This window comes from Mesoplodon mirus (genome assembly GCF_964341445.2).
Source record: "Mesoplodon mirus genome assembly, chromosome: 5".
In the NCBI taxonomy this organism is placed as follows: domain Eukaryota; kingdom Metazoa; phylum Chordata; class Mammalia; order Artiodactyla; family Ziphiidae; genus Mesoplodon; species Mesoplodon mirus.
Genome location: NC_138980.1, coordinates 88,734,472 through 88,756,790, shown reverse-complemented (window position 1 = coordinate 88,756,790; position 22,319 = coordinate 88,734,472). Strand labels below are relative to the sequence as shown.

Genomic DNA, 22,319 nt, shown 5'->3' with positions numbered 1-22,319 from the left:
TGCGGAGCACAGGCTCCGGACGCGCAGGCTGAGCGGCCATGGCTCACGGGCCTAGCCGCTCCGCGGCATGTGGGATCCTCTCGGACCGGGGCACAAACCCGTGTCCCCTGCATCGGCAGGCGGACTCTCAACCACTGCGCCACCAGGGAAGCTCAGGTTCTATTTTTAGTGGACCTTACATACTAAAATCCTAGCCTTGATCTCTTAAACTATCAAGCCTACCATAAATGTTTGATGATGAACAAGTCCATAAAAAGAAAATGCATAAAATGAATTGAGGGAGTCAACGCATGCTCTGCCTTTTAATTACCAGTGGCTTCTGCTCCGATCCTGCTCCAGGCTGGGTGCAGGTAGAGAGAACACATCAATAATTTGGGGAGCAGGGTGTGGGTATTGCAGACAAATGGGTCTAACTACGTTGTGATTTATGCTTTCGAAGCCAAATAGAGATGGAGGAAAGATGAGCATCCTAGCCAAAAAGGGGGAAATTATGAGATAAATAAAAGCATTCAGGACACAAAAGAGAATGTAGAACAGTCTTGCTTTATTACTTTTAAGTAATAAAGAGCCTTTTCCTTGCCTTTTTGTCTTTTTTTCCCTTCTTTTTTTTCTTTTTTACAACATACATTAAGTCGTGAATCAGATGTTAGGGGGTGTGGAGATGGAAGGAAAATTGGTGACATCACAATATTTTTACAACTTTACAACAAATATAAATCTGAGTTGGTTGCATCTACCAGTGTCTAGCAAGGGTGGAAAGCAAAGGCACACTCAGGTTTATGGACCCTCTCCCCACACGCTGTGGGGAGCAAAAGAAAAAGGGAAAATACTTAAATGCAGAAGACCAGCTCAATATCTGCGGGCATTTTAGGGTTAACACCGCAAGTGATGGGTTGTGGGATACAGGGACTGGGGTGGAAGTTTGACACAGGACTCTGTAACACAGCTGAGGCATTGATGCCCACACATGGTGACGAGAGAGCATGTGTTGCACCTCAATACTCCTGGGAGTGAAGCTTGGGGAAGAAGGTAGCAGGGTGATATATACCCATCACCTTCCTAAGTTCCACATTTCTAAAGAAAATAGAAGGAAGAAGACAATATGTCTGTTCGTAGCAAAGTTTCATGGTTTCAGGGTACAGAGTTCACGGGGTGTGAACATTGATTCCACTAACAAAACAAACAAAACAAAAACATAACACAAAAATAACAAAAACCTATCCCGAACAACAGCAAAACTGCAAGGGGTGTTTCAAATAAAAGGCTGTGCACGTGCCCTTGGGACACACCCAGGTCTCACTCTGTTTATGGAGGCACCACTTTTCACAGCCGATTCAAAATTATACCCAAATGTCTTTTTTAGAAAGTTTTTTTTTTTTAAGACAAAACTAAACCCAGAAGATCAAACTGGAAATGAAAAAGAGACAAAGAGACCACTAAATATACTGTTTAGCTGTTTTAAAAAACTGATAACAACCAACAGTGCTCACAGTTTACAGTATGTTGACAATTCTTTTGTTCGTGATTAGAGTAAACAAAAGTCCCTTGTGTGTGCTTGAGCTAATGAAAACCAAGGGGAAAAACACACGCCCAACCCCCTCCCCCTACAAACAATAACCGCAAAAGGATAAAGAAATTAAAAAAAATTAAAAACCTTTTGCCCCAGTCAACGTTTTTGTAGCATCCATTGTGGTTGGCCTTGTACTTGGAGTTACTCATTAATCACAGCAGGGACCAGCCTGCCTGCATCTATTTCCATGTCATTTCTTTGTGAGCATTGCACCTGTGTGCTGCGCACATGGCTTGGAGACTCCACCCAGGTGCCTGCCCAACCTCACTGCTGTGTTCTCCAGGCAGTGGACACAGCAGGAATGAGGACTGGGACGTTAGTCCCTTTTCTGCTGGCTAATGAGGATATCATCATTTTGAAATGATCTGAGAATACAAGGGAAGCAGGGAGCTCTGGAGGAAGAAAGGAGATTTGCCACCCACAACACTGGGGTCCACGCTTGGCAGCATGGCCAAAGGGTGGTTGGAGTTGGCACGACCAGAAGAATGTGTGAATCGGAGGGTGTGGTGTTGCCCAGCTTTCCCAGGCTGCAGGATTGTAACCATCACAACTGCATTTTCTTCCATCTGCTGGACGCTAATCTTCCAGAGGGCTGGACTGGGGGTGGGGGGAGGGAGGGTTAAATAAATATCTGCATTTATTTCAAAAGGGGGAAAAGTTGATCATAATAACAGTTTGCAAGTGTACACAACTCAGGGTGTAAGGCACAAATTTACATGTGGAAAACAGGCTATTCACAGATGTAACCCCACGAAAAACCTGTGTGATCAAACCATTAATTGATGCAAGGTAGCAGCCAGCATATTAATTAGTTCACACGGTTGGTGGATTTTGTTTTCTGTCTCACATGCAAAGTGAAATGAGATGGCGTATCACAAGCTGGTGCCTTCACAGAAAGTAGGAACCACTGACAAAGCCATGTTGGCAGCAATGGGACGCGATGTTCCATTCTAAAAGTTCCTCTCCTGGTTGCTTTAGAAGTTAGGATCTGGAAGGACTTTTAAACTAATTACTCTTTTGCATGTTATAAGCCAGGGACCTGACCAGCAAATTAAACTGGTAGATTTAAATAAATATTCCCCTCTTAAGTTTTTCTTTAGCTAGATATCAGTCCAAACACAAAGCTCAGAATTCCAGCTGCAACTTACTTACTCAGTGAATTTATTGTAAAAATAAACTCAATTATTCCAGTTAATGGATTTCGCGTTAAATAGTTTACCTATCAAGGGACTTTCTGAAGAGCTGTTCAGAAGATGGTATGTGGAGAGTCCTTTCCTTAAGGAAAAAAAGTGTGAAAAATAAATAAAGAGTTACTTGCGTTAACGGTCAGGTTATTTCATTAAAAGAGAGGAGCAGAAATTTATGACATAGTTGCCCAACATGGCATTCATCTGCTATAACAGAAAGCTGTAACACTGGTGGGCATTTCACAGTATCTGCGCATAGTAAACTTCTGCCCTTGTTAACGTCTGAGTTAGAATTATCAATGAATTCTTTTTTTCTTTTTAATTTTCATGATTTTTAAAAATGTATCTGTTTTGCAGGTTGGAACGCTAGCCCAGTTGGGCAGCGCTCGGTGCAGTCATGGACACAATGTTGCAATTGCTGTTCACGCGCGTGTGTGCACGTGTGTGATGTGCGCATGCGCGCAGGCTTGCGCGCAGGCGCACACGCCGGGGGGGTGGGTATGTGCTTTTGGCTCATGTTTGTGATGCTGATTGAAGTCTTTCGTGAGTCCGACCTGTTGCGGGGTGTGGGGGAAGAGTGAAGGAAGAGAATGGAGGTGAGTCCCGCGTCGCGAACCTTCACCGAACAGCTTGGCTCAATTTTCGAGAGCCCCCCTCCACCCCCCCGCGTCTCAGGGGAGGACCCAGTGTCCTGGGCGCCGCCGCGGCCGTCTTGGTCGGGTGGGTACTCAGCAGCCGAGAACCTTGCCGAGCTGAGCGGGCGCCTAGCCTTTCCTGCTGGTTCGACACCTGACCCCTCCCCCAGGGATTATGTACACGCATCGTTGGGCTTCATGGAGGTGGAAAGGGGGGCAAAGGAAGGTTTGGGGGGCACGTCCGGCTTTAGCGAGGGCGTGCGCTTCAGCCCCGCCCGGGTCAGTGAGTTGTAAGCGTTGAGGCTGGGCTGCCTCGAAACAGTCACGGCCTGGCCCGAGGGCTGCGAGCTGTGCACCTGGATGGAGTCCACCCTCTGCGGGGCGGGGGGTGGGTTGTCTCCCCGGCCAAAGCTCTGGTTTCTGGAGAGGTGGGAGGAATTGGAGGAGTTAGTATTGTTTCTTTTGAGCGTGGCGGTCTGGTGGCTTCTCGTGAGCGAGTTCGTGGGGTAGCTCCTCTTATAATCAAGCCCGTAGGACGAGGAGTGGTGCATCTCCAGCCGCTTGCTCAGGCCGTTCTGAGACAGGGAGGCTCCGGGAGGACCCAGGGAGGCCTCCCGCTGGGGGACTTTGGGGGGCAGGCTGTCCAGGTTCTCCACCAGGTTCACCCCATGGTTGGGACTCTTGCTGCTGAGATGTTCCTTGATGGTCTTATATTCCAGGGTGGCCGCCTGGTCCTCCAGCGCCAACTGGGCCACCTCGCTCATTTTGGGCTGGTCCACGTACTCGTGCTGGTAGCCCTGCTGCGTGATGGGCAGCACGACCACGCTGGGGATGTGGCTGGGGGAGGCCCGCAGGGGCAGGTCGGTGGGGATCACGGGGGAGCCCATGGGGGGCATGTCCTTGGTGCAGGCGTTGATGAGGTTCTGGTTCCTTTCCCACTCGCGGCTGCCGCGGTTGGGCTTGCGCTTCTGCTGCAGCGTCGGGGTGGACTCGGGGGTAGGCAGGGCGGCCAGGTCCAGGTGGTGCTGGTCAGCCTTGATGAGCATCTTAGCGGTGTTGCTGGGAGTGGCGAGCTTGCCGTTGTGCATGAGTGGCGTGAGGATGGCCTCCGGCTTGGGGTCTTTGGACTGGGTGTCCCCAAAGAGGCCGCTGAGCTTGGTGACGCTGCTCATGGAGCCGCGGCGCGAGTGGGCGAGCTCCTTCTCCTTGCGGTGCACGGAGGACATGTCTTTGCGACGGTGATCGCAGACGCAGTAGACAATGATGCCCGAGAAGACGGCTCCCATGACAAAAGCCAGAATGACCGCAATGGCCAGGAGGGTGACAGGGACGAGCTGGTCGTGGCCTTTGAGATAACTCTCCCGAATCACTCCTGCAAAATACATCGCATATGGTGTTAAGAAATGAAAGCAGACCGTGTGGCTGATTTTTGTTGGGCATGCACCCAGTTAATTAATAACAGTAAGAAGTGACAATAGCACCTCCGCAGAGCTCGTTTTCAAGACACGGTTTGCCAAACGTTAACTAATTAATCCTCCCCGCCCCACCCCAAGTATGTAAATAGACTTCAATTGTTGCCCTCTTTGTGTTCTGAAAGTGTTTCCCCCTCTTTTCAAGTACAGGCTCTTTCTACTTTGCTTCACTCCGTGGAATATGGAAGTTTTTCCTTTCCAAAATGTATCCTTCTTTCCCTCTCATCTCTTTTCAATCTTCCCGGTCCTAAAACCGCGAGATATTTTGAGTCTCGGGCAATAGGCAACAATTTTATGCATGTTAAATGAACAAATTGCACACCACTCCAGGCTTCCAGGGACTTTGCTGATGACTTCCTGTGGGCAACATGGCCTCTATCTGGAGAAAAGCTGGTTAGCATTTCAACCAACTGGGGGAAAGACAGGGTGTATCATTTATAGTGTAAGAGAATAGCTAAAGCGCACAGATTACAAATGTTTATGCTGATTTTGCATCACCTCTACAAGGGGAAAAAAAAAACTCTTGCACACTCAATTTCAGATAAATATGCTAAATGTTTGAATGAAGCTCTTCCCTTACTTGAGCTGAGAGAATATTTAGAAAAAGAGACCATTTGGGCTCCTGTAGTGAGTTTGAGAAGTGTCAGGTATCATTATTAACAGCTAGAGTTTTCTGTCACGGTGAAATTCTTCAGCAAAGCTAATCTCTTCAGTTTAATAAAAATTATGTGGCTCTACCTGTCAACAATCTTACACTACATAAACCAAGATGCTATGTTTCTGAAGAAAGTGGCTTTCCCTGTTCCTGCTTAATTAGCCACCAAGCTGAGAGACTCTAATCAAATGCAAACACTGAAGCTTTTATTTTTTAGTACCAAGTGAGAACACACATCACAATTGTCAAACCTTAAGTGCTTGATGCAGTAGCTAAAAAAATAAAATCTCAAATACCTCAATTCCTGCCTCTGGAGAGTGAAAGAACATGAATACATTAGAGGCTCTGCATGGGCTGAGGAAATGTAAACATTGTTCCTATTATGGAAATGATAGTAAGACAGAAAATGTACCTTCTCTGGTCTCAGGAGACACATTTTTCATCGACTAAACCAACTCTTTCTGGAATATGTTTAATGTGTTTTACTGGCAGATATCAGTGGCATAGAATTAGAATGAAATGAAATAAAAATCTCTGTCCCTTCCCAGACCCACAACACACAGCCCTTACACTTCTGCTGAAATGCTTTGTGTGTCACAGCTGAGACCCCGAAGAAATGCAGCTTTGTCACGGAGTTTTTCTGCTAAAATATTTTGATTGGTGAAGCAGTGGTTTTAAATCTCAGAAACCTTAGCCTGAAGAAGAAAACGTTCTCTTTCTCTTTTCTTTGTGAACTCGCCTCCTCCCCCCAATTGTGACATCACAGTTGGTTGCTGTGGAAATGATTGTCCTGTGACAAAGGATTGTGACTTCAGGTGGGGGGATATATAGAAGCAGCAAATATCTCTTGAGAAATAAAGATTCTGTGATTAAACAAATGCCCTTGGTAGTGAATGGCAGGGGAGGTAATTCACCCCAGGGAAAAGGTAGTAAGACAATGAACAATTTCCATGTGTGCCACTTGTCAAATATTTCAAGATTTATCTTCATGAACTTTAAAGGGGTAGAAACTGAGAAGCAAAAACGAGCAGGAAATTCAGCTGTAACTCACACCTTATATGTTGTGGAGCTCCCCAAACAGCGGGGTGTCTTGTATCCAAATATGTTTTAATACCTAGTCACCAAGGAACTGTGCTAATGAGAATTTCTTCCTTAAATTTGCATTTCCTTGTTGTAATGCTAAAATAGCAACTGATTTTCTTTCAGTTTTGGTTTTGAGTGGGTTTCTACTGAACATCATTTTTAACCACCTACATATGATGGCACAAAAAACGTACACCTGTGAATAAAGTGGGTTTACTTTTGCTAATTGACTTGGTGATGTCACCGATGCGGGGTACTAAAGTTTTTCATAGCAGTGGGTATTTCGTGGGTCCCTTCCAGCCAACTGTATTTATGGGGGCTGAGCCTCCCCAGTAGATTCGTACTTGGGATAGGTAGTTATCTACAATTGACTTTGGGATTTTACAATTTAAATTACTATCTCAACTTAAGAGAACCATAGAAAGCACGAGGCTAGAGCAATCCATTTGCTTCATTTATTGTTTAATTGGGAAAACTCCAAAATTTTAAAGTTTATCCATTGCTTCTTTACTTTTAGCTCCCAAATAATTTTCTTTCATGTCTGAAGGTTCTTAACTGTCTTAGACTCATGGACCCCACTCACTCTTTCACTGGGAAAAACTCTTTTAGTGGATGATATTTGAGTTCAGGTTTCTGGTTGTTAACAAATCAAGCAGGGTCTGACCTTTGAGAAAAATAGTGTCTCAGATGGCTTTCTCTGGCTCATTTTGTTATGTAAATAGTGTCCTTAAAAACCTTTCTGCATATACATTCCTCTTGCGTATAGCTGATTCACTTTGTTATAAAGCAGAAAATAACACACCATTGTAAAGCAATTATAGTCCAATAAAGATGTTAAAAAAACCAACCAAACAAACAAACAAAAAACCTTTCTGCATTTCTTCAGCTTTGAGATATCTACCGTGAAGCAGGTGGCTTCCCTCATCCACCTGTGCACATTCAGAAAGCCCATGTCCAAAGTTAGAAACAGATCAGAGATTAAGTTGAAAGTAAAGTCAAGAAGATAAGACGTTAAAAGTTATTTTTGGAAAATGCCTTCCAAACGTAAAGCTTTCTACTTATAGCATGAAAAGGGGCAAATGATTAAATCAACTTTTTGCCAATGGTCACTGGGCAGGATTGAACACACCAGACTTGTCAGTGAGGCTGGGGGTAGTGCAACACTAGAGCTCTCCAAAGGCCTGGAGTTTTAAGCCCCATTTACTGCTGGGTGACCTTTGGGCAAATGACTTAACGTCTCTGGGCCTCAGTTTTTCCCATCTGTAACGTGGGGTTAACACACTTAATGCCTTACTGTGTAGTTACAAGAATCAGTTTAAATAATGATTAAGAAAGAGCTTAAGTGCTGTAGTTTGCTGGACAAATCTAAAGGTCAGAGGAAGCCACAAAAGAGAAATGGTGGGTTAGTAGTTCACCGAGGGCTTAAGAGTAACAGTCATAGCTTTGCCATTAGAATCCATTTGCTATAGGTCTCCCAGGGGAGGGATAGACCAAACCTCCAAGCCTTCGGCTGTCCAAATGTTGCCAAAGGGTTGCCAAAGGTCGATGAGGCAACATCAGGGAACATGTACCTCTGTTTCAGGACTGCCTATAGGTCCTGAGTTTTGAAATAAGTAAAACAACAACAGTGGGAAATGTTGAGCAACACACAGTGATTATAGACTCCTAGTGGAGGAATAATAATCCTGCAGTCAGCTCCCTGAGGGCAGGGACCATATTTTATATGCATTTATAATCCTAACCATCCCCAGGGCTCTTAGGTCGGACACTTAATAAGTGATTATTAAAGAAATGGGTTTGCAGTACATTGTAGAGACATTTTAAAAATGGACTTGTAAATTTGGTGGGTCATCTTTGGAGTGACTATGTATAACCTTGCTTCTGAAATCACAGAAACATATCTCTAATCATACAACAGAATATAATCATACTAACATCCATTAGGCAAAAGAATCTATAAAGGTGCTCAGTATGTATTTAAAATAATAATAGGATAAACTGTTTTTTAAAAAGGAAAAGACATTTGTTCTGGGATAACTCCGCAAGAGAGAGTGAGGGTAAATGGGTTATTTGTGACAACCTGAGTGCTCCAGTAGAATTGGCTAATTCAAAACAAATGCATCTTTACAAAGGGCACACAGGGCTGGAGCTGGAGAAACATCATTGCTTCAGGTGCTGCAGTGAAACCCTGGGGAAGTGGAGGGCCTTTGTAGAGTGGTATACTCCCTCCCCAGGTTCCCCCACTGCAGAGGGGGGGAAGTTGGCTTCACCCTGGGCTGTTGAAATGCCTTCCTCCACCAACCCCTGGGCCTTCTGCTGTCACCAATGGAAAGTGGGGCATTAGTAATGAAAACAGTGTCTGAAAAACCCTTTGCATTGATTAATTAACCGCCAGCTATTTCTCACCAGTCATGAGGTGCTAAATGGTTATTCTTTCCACCTTCCTATTGCAGGAAGCAAGACACACAATGGCTTAGAGATTTCTCTGAAATCATGCCTTAAATTGGCAGAACTGAGAAAGAATAGAATCTCCACTTTTTTTTTTTTTCTGAGGTGAGAGAGTTTTCAGATGCTGCTAGAGGAAGGTCTCAGAGGGGCAGTTTGAAGCTCTTTAGAGGCTGAAGCAATGAAAAGATTACGAACAACCCCGCCCTCCAGGCCCTACAATATTGTAATTCAAAATAAGAACAATTATAAACTGCAAAATAAGAGGAAACCCAACACAGTTCTGATTTTTCCTACGATGACTATGGCAATACACTCTGAAATTTCACACATCAAATTCTTTATTTAAATAATGGTTTTTGGTAGCTCGCAGGTACTCTGCTGTTGTCTCTAGTCTGCACAGGGAACCCAGCGCCAGGCTCTGGGACAACATACCTCAGGAAAGATGCTCTCCTAACTCAGGGCTTGATGGTGATGTTCTTGGTGCCTTGACTGTCACTCTCCTGGACTAATAAGGTTGTGGTTGCAAGCATCTTGCAGCAAACATTTACTAAGCACAGATGAAAGTACTGTGCTGGGTTTTGGGGAGACAAAGGTGAAGGAGGCACAAACCCTGAGATCCAGTTGGGGAGAAGGTAGGTGCGCACACATCAACTACATCCAAAGTGCGGAAGCATCATGAGATGCATTGCTTCTACCTAATATGGATGGGCAAAGGCTTTATGTAGGAGGTGACATTTGACCTAAGTCTTTAGGGTGCATAGGATGTCAGCTCAAGTGGAGACAGCAACAAGAACCAAGGCATGGAGGGGAGGAAAGTGAAGGCTGTGTTCAGTAATGGCCAGTGGTCCAACTTCCTTCTAGTCTCTTAGCTGTAGGCACCAGCCTCTCCGCTGCATTCGCACTTGCTTCTGGGCTTTCACACAGGCTGCTCCCTCTGCCCCGAATATCCCTGCTTACCTCCCATCCCACTGACCTTCTCCTTTAGGTCTCAGCTTACATGAGGAAGCCTTCTCCAACTCCCTCAAGCCAGGTTAGCTCTTCCTTCTATAAGTGTCCCCAGAGCTCTGCACCTCTCTATCCTAAAATCATCACTCTAATGAGACCTGCTCTCTGTTTTTTACCTAAACTGCTCCAGCCAGCTCCACGAAGGAGATTTCCCGCTGAATCCCCAGGCATAAAGGTGCTCAGTAAAGAGCTGTTAAATAAATAGTAAATGAATGCATGAATGAATGAGTACTTGCAGGGGAAAAATAGGAGTGAGTGCTGAACACCATTTGGAAGCAGGCTGTGAAAAGCCATGAAAGTTTGAAAAAGATATTTAGAAGACATGTGAGTTTTGGAAGGAAAGTTATTGGTTAATTTACCTGTCACTTCAACGGTCTTCTTGCTTGAGAAAGCTGACCATCGAGTCAGAGAGGGGTTCAGCTTACTCTATTTCACAATGAATCCATTATTGAAAAAAATACAGGCTTCAAAGAGTCAGTACCTTTGCATCAAAAGCACAGCCAGTCTACTTGAATTTATTATTACTGTTATTAAAATTAAGACTCTGTCTTCAGCTGTACTTATCCCCTGCATCACACAGACATACCTGGGAGATGTTATCCTATGAAAAAATGAAGCCAAACAGACAAAGAAAAATACATGAAATCTAGTGCACCTATTAAAGTAAGTCGCAAGGAAGAGCCCTACCCATCCCCATCCCAGTTACCTTGCTAAGTACGTGAGGCCTTAGGCAGCCAGTACCTTGAAATGGTTAAGTGCACACTTTTCCTCTCTCACCCGTTCATTGGACCGCCTGTTTCAGAGCTGCTGTGATATGATGGATGTGTCTGTCGCCATAGTGAAGTGATTAATAGGCATCTGTGTAAAGCGGACCTGGTGACCACAAAGACAACAAAGGCCCTGTGTGTCCTTTAGAGAAATATGCAAAGGCAAAAAGGAGGATGGACATTTCCTCCATCGTGGAGCCAGAGCGGGGTTCGTGTTGGGTCTGAGAGCTAAGAAAGCTGGCAAAACACCAAGAAAAGCCCTGGAGTGGGATGCCCTAAAAATAGACTCTTGATTCTGCTTTGTAGTAAGACAAGCCTGTAATTCCCTTGAAATCCTCATAACAACTTGGGTGGATGGAATCTAACAACCCAATCTTTCTTGTTTGAAAATCGTATTGCAACAAAATGCCAGCCTCACAGTCCTGCAAGGCAGTATGAATGATCGAACGAGTCACGGGCCAAGCATCACCCTGCTAACCACAGAGGGCCTGCTGTAATCCCTATTAAAGAGAGAAAAAAACAAATAGGGGGAAAACCCTAACTGGAGACAATTTATCCTCAAAGCCACACCCCAGCCCACAGAGATGACCACACGGAAAGTGCAGTGGGAGCCCTCTGTGGTTATCTCGGCAGGAAGCAGCCTTCTCCTTGTCTTACTGCATAATGCGAACCAGATGGCTTAGAAATAAACTGAACTGCCAGCAGCCGTGGAAATGGACTCAGTTTATAACTCAAACTTTCCTTTTTCTTTTATTTTCCTTTTTTTTTTTTTTCCCCCTCCTGGCAGGCTGAAGATTAGGTGCCGGGAGGGGCCATGGTCTCTAAGATGTATCAAGTTCATGACTGACCATGCCAAAGTAGAGGCAGCTTCCTGGCTGTTTAATACCCTCAGTTCAGAAGCTACTTTAAAACTCACAAATTGAAGTGATACTGACTGTGGTTGTCTGCAGATGAATCCACTTCCAGTTCTATCACCTTTGACATTGATACATTTTTACTTGTTGGGATGCCCTCACAAGAGGGAAAGGGAGAATGAGCATAAAACTTCATTGTCCCTCTGTGCCAGTGGGAGTTCCGGGTTCACTGTGCCTCCTCTGGTCCACTGTTTTAGCCTCGGCACTGCCAGGGGGAGTGCTACACCCAGAGCGGAGATTGAGGTCTAGACTGGGGGTCATGATGAGATCATTTTAAAAAGCCACGCTCGGGAATGTTGATCTGTGGTTCCATGTGTTAGGACTGTCACTGTCTTACTGTCACTGTCTTTGTAAAGGTAATGACTATTTCAGATGGGCAAGGTTTTAAGCAGAATTTGCATGGTTTATCTTCCTTCCTTTTGAGGTTTTCTTTCCAATAAGGCTAGAAACCCAACATCTAAATCGTTTTTGAAACCAGACAAAGCATTTCTATTTTCCAGCTTCCTGGTCCCATCTTCCTTTGCTCTCTTAAGAGGCATCAAAGCTACAAAATAGGGAAGTGGATCTCCTTATAAAATTGTGAAATTCAGGTGATTCTTTGGATTATTTGCAGTGCTTTGATTTTTTTTTTTCTCTGCCAAATGAAGATAAAACAAATATGAGGAAATAGGTTTGTTTGAATACTCCTAAAACTTAAACTTGCTGGAAATATAGTTCTTGGGATCTGGGTTATAGATGGGGCTGGGTATTATTGGTTAAGAACGTAAATCTTGAGGTCATAAAGATCTGGGTTCAAATCTTGGATCTATAAGTAACTAGCTATATGATATTGGGCATTGTGCAGGACACATGTTAATGTTCAATTAATAATGTACGGGGAGTGTTTCTAGAATTTCTGACAAGTTACCTTCCTTCTGCATGGTCCCAGATAGGCTATTTTGATGGAGCACTTTGGTTGGGTACCAGTGTATTAGCCAAGAATGGAGAAATGAGGATTTAAAAATACAGCAAAATCTTGGAAAGTGACCTTAAATAAGATAGCCCATACAACTTGGAAGTTGTCCTAAATCAGTATTACTCAGCATCAGCATCACCAGGAACTTGTTAAAAATACAAATCCTTGGGTCCTACTCGGACCTTCTGAATCTGAATCTATGGAGATTGGGTTCAGAAATCTATGTTTTAATATGGCCTCCAGATGATTTGTATGTTCACTAAAGCTTGAGAGGCACTGCCCTAAATGATATGAATAATATTCCAGAAAACAGCATCAAGGTGTTATGCTTTAAAGTCCAACCCCAGACACCACTGAGGCAGTGTATAGCCAGACTTTCAAAATTATTTGTAAAAAAATGAATAGTCTTCCTTGATGTTCACTAAAGTATGACTCTTTAGTGGGTCTCGTGTATTCTTGCAGTTGCCGTATTCTGACAAAGAATACAAAATTGATAAGGTTTTATTGGAGAGACAAACACATCCCTAACACTTTCCCTTGGTACCTGACAAAAGCTTGACATATGGCCTAAAATGTTGTACCACTATTTCTGTAACAGAATCAACCCAATATGCCAGAGCCAAAAGCTGCTGGAAAAATGCACATGGTCTCTTTATTTGCCTCAGCATAAAGACAGGGGAATTGCTGATGCTCCCCATCTCTGTCACAGGGGCCATCAGGTAGTGTGGTTGGTACTAGAGAGCCCAGTCAGGACTGGGTCCCAGGGACAGAAGAAGCAGAAGCTTGGTAGGAACTCACTATTGAATAGAGCAGCCTCCTTTAAAGCTTGTATCACATGTTACCTTGAAATCAACTCCACTCAAGCAATGCACAGCCATCAAGCAACATCTGATAATGATTCAGGGGAATCTTTTCCCTTACCTCTCCACGATCAGACAAGAGAATAAGAAACTCAGGAAGATTCTTTTCCTTTCTTTTCTGGATGGAAGGAGGGACCTGAGCTCATGTTTCATTCCCCAACTTAAGGTCCTGCTTTACAGTAATAAAAATGCCTGGTACAAAAGTGCCCTCAGCGGAGCTCCATGCTTACACATCTGCTGAGTTGTACTGAGTCTGCAAATCCATAGAATTACATAAGACATTTTAAGTTACATTAAATTTCTGCTGTGTGCTTTTAAATCTTGGAGTGCAAGACCCATCATCACTTACGGTGTATTTATTACCTTAACAAATGTCAGATGATTGTGTCCAGTGTTATCTATTATTTAAGAATAATAAGAGGCTATAGGACTGGAAACAACAAGCTCTGATATGTCCAAAAGGTTAGGCATAACGCAGTTTGCTGCCTTACAAATTTCTTGACATTTTCCCTTCTAATAAAGCATTGTCAGTGGTGACTATACTGAACTTCCATTATTTCTGTACAGTTCATAATGGCTGCCCCTGCCTTTAGCGAAGAAATCTAATTGCAGATACATATTTGAAAAAGAGTGCATCTTTTAAAAAATACAAATTTTAAAAATAATTGCAGTGGGAAATTCCTGTTATCCCGTTAAAAAGGAATCTCTTTACAAAGATAATGCCCAATTGTAGACTTACAAGAGCTTAAGAAATACTAATTAAGGATGACAAACCTTCATGCCGCCCATTATTAGCTTTCTGACACCGATTAAGAGCTGTGTACTCTGTACCCAGTATATGTGAATTTATCCAACTGAGTTTCACTAGTAGACTCCAGGGCCTTTCTACCACTAAAGTGCTGGGAGACTGACCTCTGATACCGTTCTTGCAGGTCTGCTCAGGCCCGCAGTGCAGTCCACGTGCTTTGCAGGACTTCACCTGTTTATTACTTGCACAGCCTGTGTCTCTGGGACCAGCGAGTGGACACAGCTCTTCTGTCCTCTTTCTCTCTATGACAGTGGCATGAATTATGTATTCTGAGCAACTCTTGCAGCTTTTAAGGCCATTCTCATGTATAATGTCAAGAAAAGAGAGGCTGTCCTCAAGAAATTTCCCGGTTACCACTCTGTTGCCCTTGCTAGACTACTTTGTTGGTGGAGCAGCAAGGTTTGCAAAATAAAACTTGTGTGTTACAAGCATTTTTTTTTTAACTCCAAGAAACGAGGCTATCAGAAAGACAGTTTTGAGACAAAGCTAATATTATTTTCCCATTATCACACATGCTCCAAAATATATGTCGACTCTTCACAATTTTATTGTTAGGACAAAACAAATTTTAGATGAACACAGTGCAGTTGAACCAATTAAAGAGCCCATTTTTAACTACACCAGATGTTCAGTTAACACGATCATGCCTAACCTAGTCCCTGTAGTCCTTGAAAGTTCCATTAAGCTGTCAGAAAACTTTGTCATTTGTGTGTGTTTTTGTGCAAAAGATAGGAGGGAATGGAAAAAAAAAAAGACTGAAGGAAAAGGGTGGGAGCAAAATGAATTCATGTCAAGGGTGATGTGGCTTGAAAAAGTGGCTACAGATTAAAGTAAGTAGCACTTTTAGAAGGTGAATTGATTTTTTTAATACCCCAAGGTTTAAGTTGCTGATTTTAAAAGAAAAAATTAAAGTCTCTATAATCATAATTTAAGTTCTTCATTTTTTTTTGAGAAAATGATGTTAGGTGAAGAGAAAAAGGTTTAACTGGTATCTCTAGAAAAGAAAATTCAAATATTGGTGTTCAGATTCAGGCAGGCAGGGAGACGAAGCAGCTTTCTACATGGCTGACATTTAACTTTTTTCCCTTCTACCCTTTCCACAATAATCTCATCAAGACCTTAGATAAATTCAGCAAGTTGTCAAGAGGATGCAAAATTAATTAGATCAAATCTACCCCTCTGCCCGCACTGCTGAAAGAACAATTACAGCCGACCACGTGGGCATCGTCCCCGCCACACGCTCACAGGGAAACTTGCCTGTCTTCCAGTAGAGAACCTAGCACCTGACCTCACAATCTATCATTTTCCTGGGTGCCTCAAAGAAAAGCCAGAGACTACAAATAGATTCCTTTCCTGGCAGGTGATAAAGAAATATTAATTTAGTAAAAAAATAAATGGTGGCACCCTGGATTATATTGGCATTTCTTTCTCAGTCTCCCCACCAATTTCAAAATCTGTTCTGGATGAAAAGTCTGCCATGTGCCCTGCACCCCAGTGTTTTAACTAAAGTGATAGAGAAGGCCGAGTCTGGAGTTGATCTTACTTGGGGCTTTACCTAGGGTAGAGCTCTTAGCTTGGCAAGGATCATCTACAGAAAATGCCAGTGATGTGTGGAAACACACTTTAGATCCAAAATTGATGCAAGATTCCATTTTCCAGGCTTATTGTGTACATGCAATTAACCACCTAATATGACTGAATAATCAATTTATTATATATCTGTCATCTGTCAATCTCTTGCCCTCTGTATTTCCTTCCCTACCACCCATCTTCCTTCCTATCACCCACTGCTTACAGGTAAAGCCAAAACCCCTTAGCATGACTTTTAATCTCAATTCCCTTTCTGGCCCTTTTTTTTTTTTTTTTTTTTTTTTTGTGGTACGCGGGCCTTTCACTTTTGTGGCCTCTCCCGTTGCGGAGGACAGGCTCCGGACACGCAGGCTCAGCGGCCATGGCTCACGGGCCCAGCCGCTCCGCGGCATGTGGGATCTTCCCAGACCGGGGCACGAACCCGTGTCCCCTGCATCAGCAGGCGGACTCTCAACCACTGCGCCACCAGGGAAGCCCCTTTTCTGGCCCCTTTGAATTCTTCTCTTACTCTCAGACTTCACTCTGCCCCACTGCTAACCAGGATGTCACCTGTGTGTACCCCCTGCTAAACTGCAAGCTCCTTGAGTGCAGGGCTTATGTTGGATCAGATCAGTGTGTACTGTAGCATTCAGCAGAAGGCTTATATGTAGCACATGTTTGCTGAACATCTGTTGAATGAACGAAGAAAGAAGTGAACAAACGTTGCCATTTTGCCTTTCTTTGAGACTAGGGTTATTGTTACCATTATTACATTTTCTCTTAAATTAAATTAACTATTAAATTAACTATTATTTTCTAGTGCTCTGATTCCAGTTCATATCCTTCAAAGTCGTGGAAATGAGAAATGGAAACAAACAAAGGCAGCCATATAACTGAAGAAGAAAAATAACCCCATATAGTTTACATAACTGTTGATAAAAACCTGAGGTTAAATTAAAATTAGAAAGAAACAGTAGTTTTAATCATACCCTTGTTTAGGAACAGTTTGATTTCTAAGCCTTCTTCACTTAAAAGTGACATTTGGAAGCTTGATTTCAGTGATAATTTTTTAAATTACTCTAACATATTTCAAGCGCATATACAACTTTTAGTGATATTTCTCTGGAATTAAATACAATGATAATATTTTAGAATGAAATTTTTACTTTAATTCCTCTTATATGGGTTATTTTAGATTATCTAAGAGTTGAAGGGTAGATGTAGACTAGAGATTAGATCTTATATACTCACTGGAGAAGTTATCAGCAACCTCTTCAGTAGGATTGCCAGGTAGCAAATAAATATACAGAACTCCTGGTTAAATTTCAACTTCAGATAAATAATAATGTTTTAGCATAAGTATATCCCGTGCAGTAGGTGGGGCATACTTATACTAAAAAATTATTCATGGTTTATCTGAAATTCACATTTAACTGAACACTCTATTTTATGTAGCAACCCTACTCTTCTGCCTCCAAATAATGGGCTTCTACTGGTTCCCCATAAATATTCTTCAGACTCACTCTAAACTTTCGAAGATTAAAATAGCTTAACAGAGCATAACAAAAATGACCGTAAGCCTTTATGGGGCAGGTTTAGCACAATTTACAAATTTAAAAATATACTAATGGGCTAAAATTCAAGAATTGTATCTTTATCAGCAACAACAGCAACTTAGATGCCAACTTTCTTATGAACTTTGAAAGATACCTTTCCTCTAACCCTCTAAACCAGAAATAAGGAAACTCTAATTCAGAAGCGTTGTTGGAACAACAGCAACCATTCCCTGTCTCTTAGTGTTCCCTGGCCCTGACTGTGCATGTTCCTACCTGGTTGAGTTAGTCGTCGATTGTTAGGTGGAAGTTGGAGCCCTTTGTCCCCCCGCTAGCAGCCCCTTCCCCATCAAATAGAACCCCTCTCAACCCCTTTCTCTGAGTTCTCTTCCAAGACGGTCCTGTTCTACCATCACATTTAAAAATGGCTGTGATTCTATAGGTTTTACTGATAAAAGCTATGCATATTACCATGGAGTTAAGTATTCTTTTTTTTAAATAAAGCTTAGGATGTTCAAAAAGAGCCTGGGGCTTCCCTGGTGGCGCAGTGGTTGAGAGTCCACCTGCCGATGCAGGGGACACGGGTTCGTGCCCCGGTCCGGGAAGATCCCACATGCCACGGAGCGGCTGGGCCCGTGAGCCATGGCCGCTGAGCCTGCGCGTCCGGAGCCTGTGCTCCGCAACGGGAGAGGCCACAACAGTGAGAGGCCCGCCTACCGCAAAAAAAACAAAAAACAAAAAACAAAACAAAAAAAACACCCACAAAAAAAGAGCCTGAGTTGGCCAGCATTTCCAAAGAACTTTTAAATATGAGTCCTGTACCAGATGTACTCACTTCCCTCATCCTCCTTGTCAAGTGATATTGTGACTGCTATAATATTGGCACTGAAGGGGACGATTAAAGGAGCAGAGAAGCCATTTCCAAGTGCTATGTCCTTGATGTGATCAGCCAGGTTGTCTTCAGTTGTCTAATATCTTTTTCTAAAGTCTGCCGTGCACCGTTTTGCCTTGTTCACAAAGACAATAGTGGTCGTAAAGGCTTTTTGGTGCATTTTTGTGTCTTTGTGTGCTTCATGTGTCTCGCAGTTTGATACTTCTTGGACAGGAACTATGTCTATCTCTAGTTTAGCCTCTAACTCCTTATTGGCAGCCAGTACTGTGCTGTAGAGCCAGTAATAAATTTTGCTTGAAGACTCCTCAGAAAACATTTTTGTTATGTAATGTTACTGAAGAAACGGCAGAGAAAATGCAGTCCAAGTTTAGGAGTCAGGGAAAGAAGAGAATCTTATTTTTCTCCCTTTATTACCATCATTAACAATAATTTGCTCTGTAAATAAGATCACCTGCATATGACTTGATAGGAACCAAGAAATCACTTTCCCAATTGGGAGAACTGAGATGCTTTAAAATCCTTCATCCATTAGATTTTAAGCATTGCAGACTGTTAAAATGCAGAAGCTATTGGACCAGGCTCTGTTACCAAATATACTCTCTTAAAATGGGATTTCCTAGCCTGTTCATGAAGAAAGCCTGGCTCTGAGGGTTTGGGACTCAGAATAGGTAAAGTTTGAAAGAGAGAAAAGGGAAAAAAGGATCAAGTGTAGGTTACTGCCAAGTCAGGGGAACATGCTGTAGCCCAAGAGTCCTTACAGATCTCAGAAAAGTAGGCGGGAAGCAGAAGTGCTGGAGGTAAACTTTCCCTGGGCCACAATTTGGGAAATAACGAGCTGCAGTCTGCACTTGGCTGCTCACTGCTGGTCTGGAGAATCATCTCGCCAGATGCTTAAGAAGCCTAGAATGACTAATCTCTTTTTAGTCTAAATCCATTTTACTCTCAATTCCTACTTGACCAAACTTCTCATCCCTAATCACAAAGCTCAGTAGTTGGAAGAGAAATCAGAAGAGCACCAGGTCGTATAACTGCAGCGCTCAGAGCCCAGCCAGAAGGTAGGGCCATTATTCAGTCTCGTTCTTCCAAATGGCAGAAGCACAGTTTTGGTTTAGGTTAATCACCACTGGACTTTTTAAATTGCTCCAGGCCAGAGTTACCCACACTTTACTCATCAGCTACCAATGCTACAGTCCTAGTGAAATCAATGAGCCTCACTTACCATGTTATTTACTTTTTATACCTCTGTATCCCTATACTTCCTGCATTAGTAGTTACTTAATATTTTATTTAAATTACCTTTAAGGTGTGTTTCCAGTGGAAACTTTATATCATTATCATAAATGGAAAAAAGTGTCACTTTTCATAGATAGAAGATAACCATTAAAATTAAATTAACTGAAAGCAAAACAATGTTTGTTCCAGCTAGCTCCAGCTGCATGGCAAAGCCCTCGATCTAAAGCCTGTTCTTTCTTCTCAAAAGGGTAGTAGAAAGTTTCCGTAGTTGTTAAAGCACCAAACTGAGACTTTTGCCTTGACATAACCAAGAAGACGGAAAGAGAAATGAAAGGGGTGTTAACTTTCCACCACATGATTCAGTATTCTTGAAGGCCATGGTGTCTCTGAGCCATCTAAATCATCTCATGTAAGATGTGACATGTCCTACTTGGAGGCTGTGATGCCTTTGAGGAATAAATAATTGACTGTAAAGAGGATTGTTGATAAACTCTGTGATTTATACAGTTCCATTCAGGATTGTTATGCAGTGTGGCCAGTATACTCATCATTCTTCATAGACCTTCTGAATCTTACTGGAATGTTATTTCCCAAACTGAAAATTGCTTACAAAATAGCTTGTACATTGATTAAAATATATTCAGCATTTGCTGTACATTTTAGATTAAATTATTCATTTGATCTCTAATTTAAATTCTGTTTCTACATCTTTTCCTTGTCTGTAATGACATCTTCTTGACTAAATATAATAATGTGATAATATCCTGTTTTAAAGATTTCCTGAAATATATAAGCATATATATAAGCTCTGGCATTTCCAATCAAATGGGAACATTTTTGTATATATCGACTATTTCATCAGTTTTTTGAGAGCTCACAAGAACTCTAGAAAATAAACTCTGAAGTAGGGGATTTTCTTCTAATCTGATTTATTCTTGTGTCTTTGTGGCAGTGGTCCATGATTACATTAGACATTTATGCTACACAGCTCTCTTGGCAGATCTGTCCCTGGCTAATTTCCTCACCTATCTTGCAGTCTTCTTGGAAATCAGATTTTGGAAGATTATTACTTTTGGTCAGAAACAAGAGGCACAAGAGTGGCTATTAATTCTCAGTATTGCTTAACCTAGAAAAGAAAGCTCTTATTTCTTTTGCTGTGGGAAGGGGGGTGAGGGGAGACAAGCCAGATCTAAAAATAAACTGGATTTTCTTTCTTATTCATATGTAATTAGAGCCCCTTTGTAACTACTCATTACCACCTCCATAGTTATAGGATGAATAAATAATATATATTTTTAAATGTGGCAAAACCAAGAAAGAAGTAGCCAGGGCCGCTTCTAATTTATCAACTTGGTGATTAAAGGGCTGGCTCTAGAGGCTCCAGACATCTAGGGAGCCAGAGATAAAACAGGGCAGTTGGCTGTGTTTTTACTAATGAATCTAGGGCTTGAAAGATATCAGGCAATTTTAAAGAAAAGCAGCAAGGACAAGAGATATTAGACAAGGCCAGTAGGGTAATGAAGGACAAGGCCAGTTACTGAGGGAGAAAATTACTTCATTTTCTGTGATAATACTTCTGTGTGCTTTGTAGCTCTCTTCTCACGCTTTGTTAGTACGGCTGTATATATATATATATACATGTACAGCATCGGAATGCTACCCCCAGTGTAGAAGGAAAGAGCCTTGGAACGTTCCGCAGAGGGGCAGAGGCTCGGGTCTATTATTTTGAAAGGGGGAGGCTAAGAACAATGGTAGCAGAAGGGGGTTAGGTTGCAAGGTGAGGAACAGTGCTTTGACAGAACGTGAGGGACGCACAGGATTAAATCAAGACGAAGGACACAGCAAGGAAAAGAAAGAAAAAGGCAAGCAAACATACTCTGGAAATGCAGAACCGTTTGGAGGATGAGCTGGGACCAGGAGTGGGATCAACCCAGTGGTGCTCGACATTTCTGCAGAGCAGAGCTCTGGGCTCGTTGGCTCACTGGTCTCTTTTCAGCAGCCAAAATGAAAAGGGCATGGGACTCCTCCTCGGCTAGCTGGTCAGCAGACACATTTTCTGCTTAGTGGGGAAATGTGCGGTATTCTACAAACAGTTCCAGAGTATATTTAGCTCCTAAAGCTGGGGCACACAAATGTCACATTCCCATAAGAAAATCGGCCCAGTGAAAAGAGCACCCACCAGAGGACCGCAGAAACCCCATTTAACTCTTGCATCCCAGGGGGTGCTACACACCCGGATGTGACATCATTAAGGCAGCCACGTCAGGGAATGGAAAGAAGCGAGGGGATCACAGATTGGGTCAAGTTAAAGGACGTAATCATGAGTCAGAAAAGAAACAAGACTTTTCCAACGGAGTAACGCCATCACCAAGTCATACCACACAGTGCTTGGCAAAACAAAAGTTCAAAATAAATCATGAACATTAAACAGAAAAACACTTCAGAGCAAAATGGAAATTAAAATCATAAAACATCATGACAAAAGGAACATTAAGCTACATTACTTTTTTATTTTTGAAGTTTCTGCATAACAACTCGTTGTCATTGCCCTATCAAATACACACATAATCAGTTGTCAAAAAATGAAGCTCAAATTTGACAGGGCAAGGCAAGGAGTTAATAGCAGGAGAACAGTGATCATGTTAAAACACCCATGCAATCACCTCTGCCACCATTGTTTGACAATTTGTAGACTGCTTCCAGCTTTGTCAAT

At 42.6% G+C, this 22,319-nt stretch overlaps 1 protein-coding gene across 1 annotated transcript in view; it reads right to left on the bottom strand.

Annotated features, from left to right (window-relative positions):
- Window positions 1-524: 524 nt before the first annotated feature.
- Window positions 525-22,319, bottom strand: part of SEMA6A (semaphorin 6A) — a 128,315-nt gene continuing 106,520 nt past the window's right edge. Inside the window, exon 20 of the mRNA XM_082620614.1 lies at window positions 525-4,764. Coding sequence (XP_082476740.1) covers window positions 3,566-4,764 — 1,199 coding nt within the window. The 3' untranslated portion in view covers window positions 525-3,565. The remainder of the gene's footprint in view (window positions 4,765-22,319) is intronic.